At 54.5% G+C, this 12053-nt stretch overlaps 2 protein-coding genes across 2 annotated transcripts; one reads left to right on the top strand and one right to left on the bottom strand.

Moving 5' to 3' along the window:
- Positions 1–2505: 2505 nt before the first annotated feature.
- PUNSTDRAFT_75992 (uncharacterized protein) lies at positions 2506–3947 on the bottom strand (the record flags this gene model as incomplete). The annotated part of the gene is given in 6 exon segments (XM_007388104.1): positions 2506–2858; positions 2919–3115; positions 3134–3265; positions 3466–3570; positions 3628–3776; positions 3870–3947. Coding segments are annotated over 6 exon segments (1014 nt in total), but the record flags the coding sequence as incomplete, so codon positions are not given.
- A 6359-nt stretch (positions 3948–10306) lies between these two features.
- On the top strand, positions 10307–11396 carry PUNSTDRAFT_75770 (uncharacterized protein; the record flags this gene model as incomplete). The annotated part of the gene is made up of 4 exons (XM_007388105.1): positions 10307–10738; positions 10787–10930; positions 11005–11172; positions 11223–11396. The coding sequence occupies 4 exons, from the start codon at positions 10307–10309 to the stop codon at positions 11394–11396; spliced, it is 918 nt and encodes a 305-aa protein (XP_007388167.1).
- Positions 11397–12053: the final 657 nt, after the last annotated feature.

Raw genomic sequence — 12053 nt, forward strand, 5'->3', positions numbered from 1 at the left:
ATAATCTTGTTGAGCTCCCTTGTGTTATGATAAGAGAGGCCAAGCTGCTCAGCAACCTGGTGGATATGAAATGAATGTCACGATAGCTCTTAGAGTGAATATAAATTACCCCATCAATCCCAAGAAGCTCGGTGAAGGCAGTAGAGCTAGGACCACGCAGCTTCGCCCATCTTGCAATCTCCCAATCAATACGGCTCTTGAATGGATGATACAAGTCTGCATCCGTGTCGCGAGCAACAGTATGGTCACCAAGTTGGTCACTATATGCCTCATAGCTCGTGGTAGTCTTATTCTGCAAAGGTTTCCCCGCACGGCCAGGAAATCGATCAATCCTGACGGAGCTAGATACATTCTGCTCAGCAGCAGCATGCCCCGCAGCATCATAATTGGACAGGTCCGGGGGTCCGTCCATATCCGAAGACATGGGTGACGATGAACGTGAATGATCTGTTGATCTGAAAGAGCTAGAGGAGAAAAATGTGGACGAGGAGGATGAATCAAGACTTGGGTCATAATCGGAATCACTTGATTCCGAGGAGGCTGCGTCACCATGACTGGAGAGGATAGGCCCCGCTTCGTGCTGTCCATCATCTGCGACGGCACCAGTCATATCTACATCCTCACGAGGAGGACCCGGTACATCCTGGTCAGGGTCCAATAACGGCCACATGTCATGCCAATCGCGGCACGCCTTGTTCGCAGTAAGGGCAAGGTGCCTAGCCAGACCATTGACAGTAAACAATTTCCGGCATCCACCACATAGTTCGGACATTGTAGGTCCTTGAGTACGGCGTGTTCGGGAGTGGACAGTGCAAGCAGCAGCTGGAGTGAACACAGTGAACAAAGGGCAAAACGGGGCGGGAGTAAGGGCTGATGAGGGGCAGAGGACAAAGCGGGTGAGGCCAAGGTGTCACCCATGCGCACGATTTGACCCCGAAACATCACCGGTGGGACAATATGACCCTTTCGAGAACAAATCAGCTTCTCAGCACATATCCAGAGAAGAAGAGTCTCACGTTCATGACAAGGCTTTTTGGCGCAGGGCAAGTCGGGAGCACACGAGGAGGTCAAGAAAGCAGAGGCGATGCCCATGCTCTGCGAGTCAAAGAGGGAGGTAACAGAGGATGCTTCCGTAGACGCGAAGGAAGCATGTGAGTTCGTATGCGGTAGCCGGTCGTCGGCGAGCTATATGGGAAGTAATGTTGACTATTCCCGGAATTGAGCTAGGACTACTCTCATCCGGCGCATTGGCCTTGCGCTGCATCTCGGGATGCATATAAGCACCTGTGTGAGAGTCGCTGTGGACGCGCACGAGCAGCTAGTAGAGCATCCAAGGCGCGCTCACGAACCCGCGGACGTGCAGCATGCTGTTGTTATCCTTCCACATCACTTTCGGAGCGGCATGTCGCTCTCGGAGTATTGAGACCATGCGAGCGTCAGCGGCGGCAAAGTCGCTTTCGTCTTCGCCTTCAATGGAGGGATGCCTCGGGGTAGGTAGAGGTGCTTGGCGCTGGAAAGACGGCGATGACGACGACGGGGCCCGATGGTAAGCGCCCTCGTCCGGACCTTGCGCATCACGGGCGACATCGCGAGGTTGCTCTATATGATCTGCAGGTCGTATCAGCCTCGTTTGGGCGTATAGCTCAGGAGAGGAACTCACGTCCTCGAAGACACTGTTCACAAGCGCATACGAGGTGCCGTCCCCGGTCCGCACCACCGCGCGATACGTCTGTCTCTTCTCCGTGATTCGCTTGTTCCGCTCCCTTACGTGCGCTGGCGGATATTGCGACGTCGTATGGTTATCCCCAACCAACATCTTCACACCGGCAGCTCTGTCTTGTGCGTCGACATCTACTTCGGCGCGATGTATCTCTCAACGTTCGCCTTCTCTCTATCGTCGTCCGTCGGCGCATCATTCTTCTGTACGTTCTTCGCGGCCCGTCGAGAGCACCTTGTCCTCGGCACTCTCAACCCGGACGCATTCCGTGTTGTGCTTGCCAAAGAGCTTGTCGAGCGCCTTCGTCTTGGGCGCTGACGACGGTCTCAGCAGGACCCCAGGCTGGACGCATGGCGTCCGTTACGACCGTGGCCGCTGCCACATGGTTGCTGAGTTTGCTGCAGAGTGTAAGCACGAAAATCACTGTTTGACGGATAGTGATGTTCACCTCTTTTCCGCGAATGGGTCGTACAACCGAGGAGCAGAAGAGGACAACAGGCCCGGGGATGCTGTAGGACTCGTCGCCAGGGAATATTTTTGGGACGCGCCGACCGGACGGGTGACGGTGAAGGCGTTTACTGGATGCACGCCCCGCAGTTCTTGGTGTGATCACACACTCGCCATGAAGTGTCAGAGAAGGCTCACGGCGAGGCGATTAGACGAATGAGATCACGCTCGTTGGGGGACAGTTTGCGGAGGACATCCAGACAGCGCGTCACCAAGCTGTCAGGCAGCGGTTCTTGCGATATCATATCACCTGTTGCGTGGTATTAATGAATATCAAACGATTACAAGCCAGGAAGATCGTACTTACGGGCGAGTTGGAACATCTTCCTCCATCCGATCTCATCGCCGTAATCCAGGTCTACCGCCAGAAGCAGCATTTCGCCTAGAATAAATTCCTTTGCGTCTTGCTCATCCTGTTCGTCTTCTTCGATCTCATTGCCCACGGCTCGTCTTTCCGCTAGCATCTGCACGCGCTCGAGAAGATCATTATAGGCGGCCTGGATTTGGAATGCAAATGCGGTAACCACTGGTAGCGCTCCTTCGAGTCGAGCCTCATTCTTCGTCGAAATGCAGTGCTGAGCGAAGACACGGCCCAAGAAAGCTTTCTCCGGGGTGAGCTCACGCCAGTAGTTCTCTATGAGAATCGTTTCGGATCAGCGATATGACTTGAAATTTGAAAAGCACTTCAACTCACCGCTGAATTCCAAGGAATCGAAGACATCGACTCGGGTCGTGAGCACGCTCAGCAACGCGTCCTCGGCGATCGCCCCCTCCACCAAGTCGAACATCTTCAGAAACGCGATGAGGTCCTGCTCGGTCTCGGGCCCCGTTTCCCCACCGCCTCCCTCCTTCTTAACACCATCCTTCTCTCGACCTTCAGATCCAGTATCCCTCACCACGTCTACCTACGTACCGAGCACCCTGGCAGCGGCAGCGCGGACGGAGCCCTCACGGTCGCCAAGCCCATTCCGCACGATCAGCTCACGTTGCTCTATCGTCAGCGCTCTGGGGTCGCAAGGACAACGGGAACGTCCACGTCCACTTCCGCAAGGCGAGCGACGCGGAGAAGGCGTGCGCGATCCGCGGACGGATCTTCATCGAGAAGGTGGGCTCGGTCGTGTTCGACTGCGTGACCAAGTCCAAGTACGGCTCGAGCCCGAGCTCGAACGGCGTGTGAGGGGCTGATAGCAGCGCCGTCGTTGTCGTGTGATGTGGCTTGAGTTTCGAGGATGGTGGAGTACACGACTTTGCGGATAAGCGGATCCGTGTCCCGAGTACGTGCCAGTATTGGGGAGACGTTAGCCGGAGTCAAGGGTAGATTGAGCAAGGCTGCTCGGCGAACATCCCTACGCGAGTGCCTTCAGCATCGGTTAATAGAATGACATCGAGAAGCAGAGACCCACGCAGCAGGGTCGTGCGCCAGAACTTCCACAAGGTCGATCGCCGTTAGCTCCTCGGAATCGTCTAGATCATCGGGCGTTTCCGAACCGCAAAGTTTTGATAGCGCAATCACAGCCTGGACACGGACAGGTGCTTCTTTGTCTTGTATGCGCTGGAATAGGGTGCTGCATAGGGAGATGTAGGAATCTTCACTAAATAAGAGCGCGCATCAGAGTGCTGCCGAGCTCCAGGCATGCGTCTGTACGTACTCGATCTCACCGAGATGGGATACCATCTCAGCAACTACCCGAACCGAGCGATATCGAACGGCCTTGTGGCTTGCATGCAGACGGTGATTCGGAAGCGATCGAAGGCCGAATTGCGACACTGAGCCGTATAGGTAGGGGCGCCTGCTCGTCCGTAATCGCTACGCGACCGTAATCCACCTGTTTGTAGATTAGAGAAGGAAACCACAATAGAGGACACAACGCAAACCTTGTACCCCTCCGCCGAGACTACGTTGAACACGTCCTGCGGCGTCATGATGTCGTCTGCCTTGAACACGTTCTCCCAGATTGGCACGATCGCAAAAACACTCGGCCGCGCCTCAACCTCGTCGTGCAGTAGGATCCGGCCATTGCCCGCCTTCACCTCTCGCAGTACGTCCTGCTTCAGACTCTCTTCCCACCATCGCCGTCGTTACGCCTGTCACTCTACATGAACTTCTATCAGAACGAAGACGTTCAGATGGATAACTTGGGGGCGTACTCAGCGTTTTCGGGCGGCTTCTCGATCAAACGCAGGACATGCGGTCGACCCTCAACGTAGATGACAGCGAGTCAACGCAGCTTTCAACCTACAACACTGAATGAGCGACACATTCCTGTTGTGCGGAGTCAATCCGCTTACCCCTGAACGGTCGGCATACCGGTGCCGCAGACCACCTTCGCCTCGTCCGAGAAGCTGGGCATGAAGTCCGCCCGGTCAGACGGTGAAGACGAACGACTGCGTTGTGGTGGCCAGTGGCGAGTTTAGCGCCCTCGAATGCCACTGATAACCAGGCATGCTTATTTGCGCCTCATCACTCGCGATCTCGCCGATCATCGCAGTGCTACACCGGATTGTGCCTCCAGATACGCGCATCCATGCCGAGGGCCGGGAATGCTATTTGGGACGGCACTGAATACAGGGCGAGAGTGCGGAACCTGCAAGAGGGTTGCCATGGGCCGAGGCGCTGCCGCCGTAGTAGTCGCTGTGTGCAGTGATGGACGGGTGGAGGGGATGGATGAAGCTTGAATAGCTGTGGGAGCCGACACAGGTGTTCAGGGCTCAATACACCTCGTTGGCGATGACGTTCCGGTAATTAAGGTCTAAGTTGGCTGGATGAGCACACGAATGATCGGGATCTAATTTAGACCGGAAAAGAGGACTCACATGGTAAAAAACCATGCTGACTGACTCCGGAGAAACGTGCAGTTTTGTTGAATCGTCTTGAAACGTCGAGGAAACTGCCGCTGATTCGTGTTTGTAGGATGTCGCGTCAGCTATGTTCACTGGAGCGACAACGCGGTTAGTGTGCTCCTCCACTCTATCCCCGTGAGTCCCTTCTTCTGCGTTATCGGATATCATTTGCGGCTCGCGGCCTGAGGAGTCGTTGTTTGTGAGTGAGCTAAAGATTGTGCGCCGGTGAGAACCCATACCTTCTGACCGGAGTTCGCATCCTAGATGAAACCCGCATGGTTCTTGGAGTATTGAGTACTCGCCATGAGGTGGAATCGAACGTTCATGGCATGGCGAATAAGGCGATCGTGGTGTGCACGAAGGTGATGGAGTGAAGTTGAATGCACCGCGGTAACACGATTCCCACACGCCTGTCGTTCTTGTTCAACCACATCAGGAAAAACCCCATCTGGCAATTTTCTACATATATACATACATGGTTCATAATATGACCACATTCTGTCCAAATTGTCACAAAAAAGCCAAAAAATCCCATAAAACTGTCAAATCATGACAGATGACAGACCAATTAGAGGACTGTCTTATAGGTACAAGGGGGCTTAGAACTAATGACATAGAAAATGTGGTCGCAGTGTCAATAACATTAGCACTGGTCCATGTCCAAGGGGCTTAGAGAACAAATGTACATATAAGTGTTGGAGGTGGGGATTGATACTTGACTGTTGACACCTCACCCTGGCCTGGCCCCATCTGTAATATCATATCATCCCATATAGTCCCAGCTTATATACTGCATGTACATCTGAAAGACAGAGATGTCCATAGCCAACATCATGGTTATGAACCCTACAGATGACTGATGGCAAGGAGACACTGTTGTGGTGCTTTTATCTCAGGTATAGTTAACTTGTTTCATGTCCCATTCAGCTATCAATAACAATTTGATGAGCTCAAATATATCTGTATGTACTCTCGGACTGCTAGGACATAGCGACACATGTACGGTAGCCAACGCGGACTTAGAGATTCAACGCGAATCCAAATGTCACGTGACCCGTCTCAGCCCACCGCGCTGGCAAGTGCGCACAACTCAGCGCTGTCAAGTACGCCCAGCGCCGCGCTTGCAAGTGCGCGCATCAACGCGCAAGTCCCCGCGCTCGCCGTCACAAACCGCCCCCAGCACTCGAAGTGCCCGCCCACCGCCCTCAACTTTCGCCTCTGCCGTTTGCCCGGCCCCACGCGCGAGCCGCCAACGCGGTCGCGCTCGGCGCAGCTTCCACCCCGCCCCTGCCGTCTGCCCTTCCTTCCCCGAGCGCGAGCCGCCAATGCGGTCGCGCTCGGCGCCGATTCCGCTGCCCGCCCGCCTTCCGCCCAGCGCCAGCCGCGAGCAGCCAATGCGGTTGGGCTCGGCGCTGCTTCCACCCCCGCCCCTGCCGTCTGCCCATTCCCGAGCGCGAGCCGCCAACGCGGTCGCGCTCGGCGCAGCTTCCACCCCCGCCCCTGCCATTTGCCCTTCCCCGAGTGCGAGCCGTCAACGCGGTCGCGCTCAGCCTAGCTTCTACCCGCCATCTCCACCAGTCGCCTCCCCGCCCAGCCCCGAGCACGAGCCGCCAACGCGGTCGCGCTCGGCGTCGCGTCACCTCCCTGCCCCTCTCGCTCGCCCAGCGCGAAGCGACTGCCTTCGCTCGGTGTCACCTCCCCCTCGCTCTCTTTCGCCCAACGCCAAGCGTGAGCCGCCAACGCGGTCGCGCTTGGCGGCTTCCTCCCCCTCTCACCTGTCGCCCAGCCCTGAGCGTGAGCCGCCAATGCGGTCGCGCTCGGCGTCTCCGCTGCTTCAACGCGCCCACCTCCACGGCGCCAATACACTCGACGTCTTCTGCGCCAACGCGCTCGACCCGTCTGCGCCAACGCGCTAACCCCTGGCTCTGCGAACGTGCACGCTCTTTGCGCAGCAGGTCCTGAGCGAATACAGGCTCTGCCCGGTCGCTCTGTTCGCTGCAGCTCTGCCCCCACACCCACCGACCTCGCCGCGTGACAGGTCCAAGCGGCCGGTCCCGCCCCCGAAGGACGTCCCCGAGCGTGCCCGAGTGCCGCCCACAGACGAGCACGATCGCCCATGCTCTCCGTCCAGGCACGTCACCTCTCCACCCCGCAACTCGCCATGCCCTCCGCCGACGTCGCCGAATTCTCGCGATGGCTCAAGATCAGCTCGGCGGCCTTGCCCCGCGCCTCGTCCCAGGCGACCGCGGACCCGTCCTCGCTCTCCTCGCGCAAGCTCTAGAACCCGCACGCGGACCCACCCCCCATGCGACACGCCGAGCCCGAGGCGATCTCGGACGCCACCTCGAGCTCGTATGCCCCGTGCCATCACCACCGGCGCGTCTCCCAAACAAGCGGGTCTCGAATGCGGAGCTCTTGGCGCGTCTCACCCGCTCTTCGACCCGCGCAAGGACAACCCCGTTCGATTGACCGTGTTCACGCCACTCTAGGCAACTTGGACCTGCTCTACTCTTGCCCACTCGATGGCATCCCGATACCCCGTGCTTGGTGGGTGCACTGCAGCCGCGCACCGCGGTTGGCTCAGCATTAACCTAGTGCTTGTCGTGATGTATTTGTTTGACATACCTCGATGCCATCCGTTCTGGCTTCGTGGACTAACCAGATTGAATCGTATATATACATACACATGTAATGGGTAGATGTAATTACCAATGACCAAACTCTGAAGACATCTAACAAGATGTGACATACAGTCTAGAGTTTATGGTCATATTTGAGCCACAATATATCATATTTGAGAGCCTATGGATGTTACAGATCACCAAAATATGCCCAAAAAAGTGAATAAAAATCCACATATTTGGGCACATTTCACCAAAAATGTGACAAATGCTCAGGGGGACCTTCCATATTTCCTACTTTTTGGACTTCTGTGCTGGTATGTGCTGTTATATACTGTAAAGGGTCCCAACATAGCTTTATCTACATGGATAGTCTTGTAATTACTTGACATCTCTGCCCTTTATGATACTAATTCACAGAGGGGGTGTTTCCTGATGGCCACGCTCTCGCTGGCCGCTTCCCACATGGATCCAGTCTATATTATTGGACCTCTGCGAGAAGATAACATGAAGGTGATCGGTAATCTGCTCTCCAGTCGCTCTACCGACCGCCTGCCTTCAAGTCGCTGTCGCCCACCCCCGGTATCAACTTTACACATGGCACGGCGTAATGCGGGCGGCTTCGGCGAGGATATCGGTGAAGATGACGAAGACGAGTATGACGAGGGTCGTGCCATAGACGAGGAGGCTGCATGGCTTGCGCAGCAAGCGGCGAAAAAGAAGTCGTCGACAGAGAAGGCAAAAGCTACCAAAGCGAGGAAGAAGGAGGAGGAACGCCTCAGGGGCGAAAAGCTATTGCAAGAAAGTGGTGTGTTAATCTTAGGCTTGGTCTCTATTGACTCGTTGACTTATTATCATAGGTGCACCACGCGCATCGAAGGAGAAGGCCAAACAGAATGCCAGTACGTACCTTATACCTATATTGATCGAGCTTCCCAGCTAATGTAACTGGCGGCAGTCTGGAATACTATAAAGGGTCGCAGTTCAACAAGGGGTGGAGGAACTTCGGGTAAAGAACGCAATGACGACGAACAAGGTATGAACTCGTAGTCTAGTATTCTTGCGGTGGGCTTCTACTCACGCTTGCTCATGCTAGCACGCACCGTCCGTACTACTAGGGCAGCATCACAAGCAAAGAAGTCGACAAAGGGCAAAGAGCCGGCGAAGAACGCTAAGAGACGAGTTAACGAAGACCGTGAGTCGCATACCACGATTGAATTGATTTTCACTCAATGTGTACGTCTTGTAGTCTATCTCCCACCGCCAATGGACTCCGATGATGATGCGCCACCATCAACCAAACGGCGTTCAGGAAAATCCAAGGTCAACAACGAGGATGACCAGAGATACATGGACGGTGATGACGGCTCTCATGAGTCCAGTGACGACGTGGAGGAGGATGACCCTGAACTCCATGTGGCAAAACCGGAGGCGATCAAGAAAAGACTTCAGAGAGAGGTACCATTTTTACTTGTCTGTTTCCGCACACATGCTGACCTCGACAGCGCACATATTTCAGAGATCCGACGCCTGACGAGGATGAGCAGGACCCATTTCCGGGCTCGAAGACACGCAGCAATGTTCGGTTGGCGCAGTCTCAGCCAGCAAGTCGTCAACGATCGCCGTCACTTGAGTCCTCGACATCGCAATCCCCACGTAGAGCTCGCACTGAAGAACCGGCAGATTCACGTAATGTACGGACGATGCATGCCCCATGATCGCACACTGATTATTCATAGGAGAATATGACCAACGAAACCGTCCGACCTACCGTCAATGTAGGCCCGCAACACAAGACTACAGCCGCGTTATCTCGTCGCTCTCGCGAAGGATCTGTGGAATACAGTACACGCTCATCACGCAGGTGAATCGCCGTGTTTGATTTGATGCATTTCTTTACCTGAACCACATGCCTGGCCAATCGCCAAATCTGAAACTCTGGTCGCAAGGGCACGCAGTGGGGCATGGCCGGTACAATCCCAGCCGTCAAGTCGTCACCGATCACCGTCACTTGCACCCTCAAGTTCGCACACCTCGCATAGAGCTCGCACCGAGGAACTGACCGGACCACGTTATGTATGGTGAACGCATGCCTTGAAGATGAACACTGATCGTTTGCAGGACAATGTAACCCATGACTCTGTGCGGCCCCCCATCAATGTAGGACCATCGCGCAAGGCCCCAACCGGGTCATCTCGTCAATTTCGCGAAGGGTCTCTGGAACACGATACAAGTTCATTACCCAGGTGAGTCGTGTACTTCTTCTGAGAATATATGAGGATACATGATACTAACCACATGTCAGACCACTGCCAATACAAGACCGACAAATAAGTACCGGCAGCAGGGCTACAGCTCCACCGACATCTGATTCCGAGTCGGAACCCGGATCGCGGCCGTCACAGCAGAGGAAGAAGGGGAAGCGGTATCACGCTGACGATGACATGGACGTAGACGAGTCGGACGGACAGCATATCAGGAAAGTGCCGTCGAAACGGCCAAACCTACATCTGGGTGCTACTCGAACTAACGTGAGACCACGTTCATATCTATACGGACTGACTAACCTCAATCGTAGGATTGGGAGGTTCCTCAAGGTCGCAGACGCAAAGTACCTCGAATGGAATCTCCGCAAAGGCCCTCATCGCGGACCTCCTCTTCCCAGAACAGGGCAAAGAAGCGGGCACCCTCGAGCCGTCATCGTCGCGATGATTCGGATGGAGATGTCACTCCGCCTGAGGGTTCCAACACCGACGACACCACCGACGGCGACTCATCGTGGCCCCAGTACACCTGGCTCGTGAAGCCTCCGCGTGGGAAGCGATATGGGCTTGATGACCAGAACGAGCGGATGCGTGCTGTTATCCAGGAAGCTCTCAATAGCATCCATACTGACCTATGTTTCGTAAATGCTTTCCCCAGCTTCGCCGATAAGACGAGAATGGTGAGCAAGGCTCTCGTAACAGCTGCGCAGAAGCTAGGCTATCGCAGCATACGTGGGCGACTCGAGGCACCTGGTCAACGGCAGTGGTTCAAGAATCTGAGTGGGATCGTCCGTATTCTCCCGCATGCAGGTGTTCGGAGGCTGACATAGTCCTAGGTCTTCAACCGCATTAGTACCTTTCGTACGAAGGTTAAGGCAGCGGCAGTCCTTCACTTCACGTCATATCTTGGAATCAAGCCACGAGACAAAGCAGCCGTCGCCAAGTGGATTGCGGACGATTCTTTCATCTATCCGGGCAGCGTTCTCGTATGGTTCATTTGTTTATGCCTTACTGATACTGACGGTAAAACTAGGATGACACTCTGGCGCCTAAGACCGAAGGGTACCGCTCGCCAGTCATAAAGGCTGTGATCGCGGAGGCGTTCTTCTCAAAGGGCAATGCTATTGGTAGCCAGAACCCAGAGATGTTTCCGTCAAGCCGTACAGATCTTCCTGATGAGAAGGAGATCCCTGCTCCCATGGTCGCATTGGCAGCAACAGCGGTATTCTCTGGTTAACAGAAGGTTGAATCCACTCTCATGTCCCTTTACAGATTCTCTGTGCCTTGGAGTCGTACAAAGAAGGATATTTCGAGAAATGCCCCTTCACAGCGAGCAAGTATAAATCTGCTTATGAATCCCACTTGGGGTCATTGCTGCACCTCAGGAAGAACGGCCTTGCGGCATATCATTTCTTGATGCACGAGCTGTACAACGATGCGCAGTGAGTGCTGTGCCGACATCTTTTGGCATATGCTGATGTTCTGGTAGGTCAGAGGCACAACATATCGTAGATGTAGAGTCAAGGCTGGATGTTACCAATATGCGTACTAGTTAGGCACACTATGTACTGAGCTCGGAACCATAACACGGTGTTCTGAATGTATAGCCATGATATGCCTAGGGAAATGTTGACACAAATACATTCAAGTGGGAATAGTTCTTGCTAAATGGAGCAAATTTGCGCTAGTATACACTGATATATCTACCGTCAAATGTAGCATAGCCTCAGGTAATGCTACAAATGCTGACATAGAGGAGCAAATGGGACAAATATGCCGGCTTCCACCAGGGGACTTAATTAATGATGCAAAAAATGCAAATATAGTCAGTTTGTGTAATCTGTACAGAATGGTCGAAATAGGTAAATGATGCACACAATGGACAAGATAGAGCATCATGTCAACAATTTTTTAGGAGGTACTTTTCCTGATGTGGATCGTGTCCTGGCTTCCGACCGATTTCCAACCTTCGAGAACCTCGTGGTGCGCCGCGGCAACAGCACGTTTTGCATGTCTCGGTTCCGGCATGATGGGGAGGTTGGTGACTTGGGTGCGCAGGTTCGGGTGCACCTGCCGATGCTCGCTGAACGGTTCAGGCAATGT

The sequence above is a fragment of the Punctularia strigosozonata genome (assembly GCF_000264995.1).
Source record: "Punctularia strigosozonata HHB-11173 SS5 unplaced genomic scaffold PUNSTscaffold_16, whole genome shotgun sequence".
NCBI lineage: Eukaryota > Fungi > Basidiomycota > Agaricomycetes > Corticiales > Punctulariaceae > Punctularia > Punctularia strigosozonata.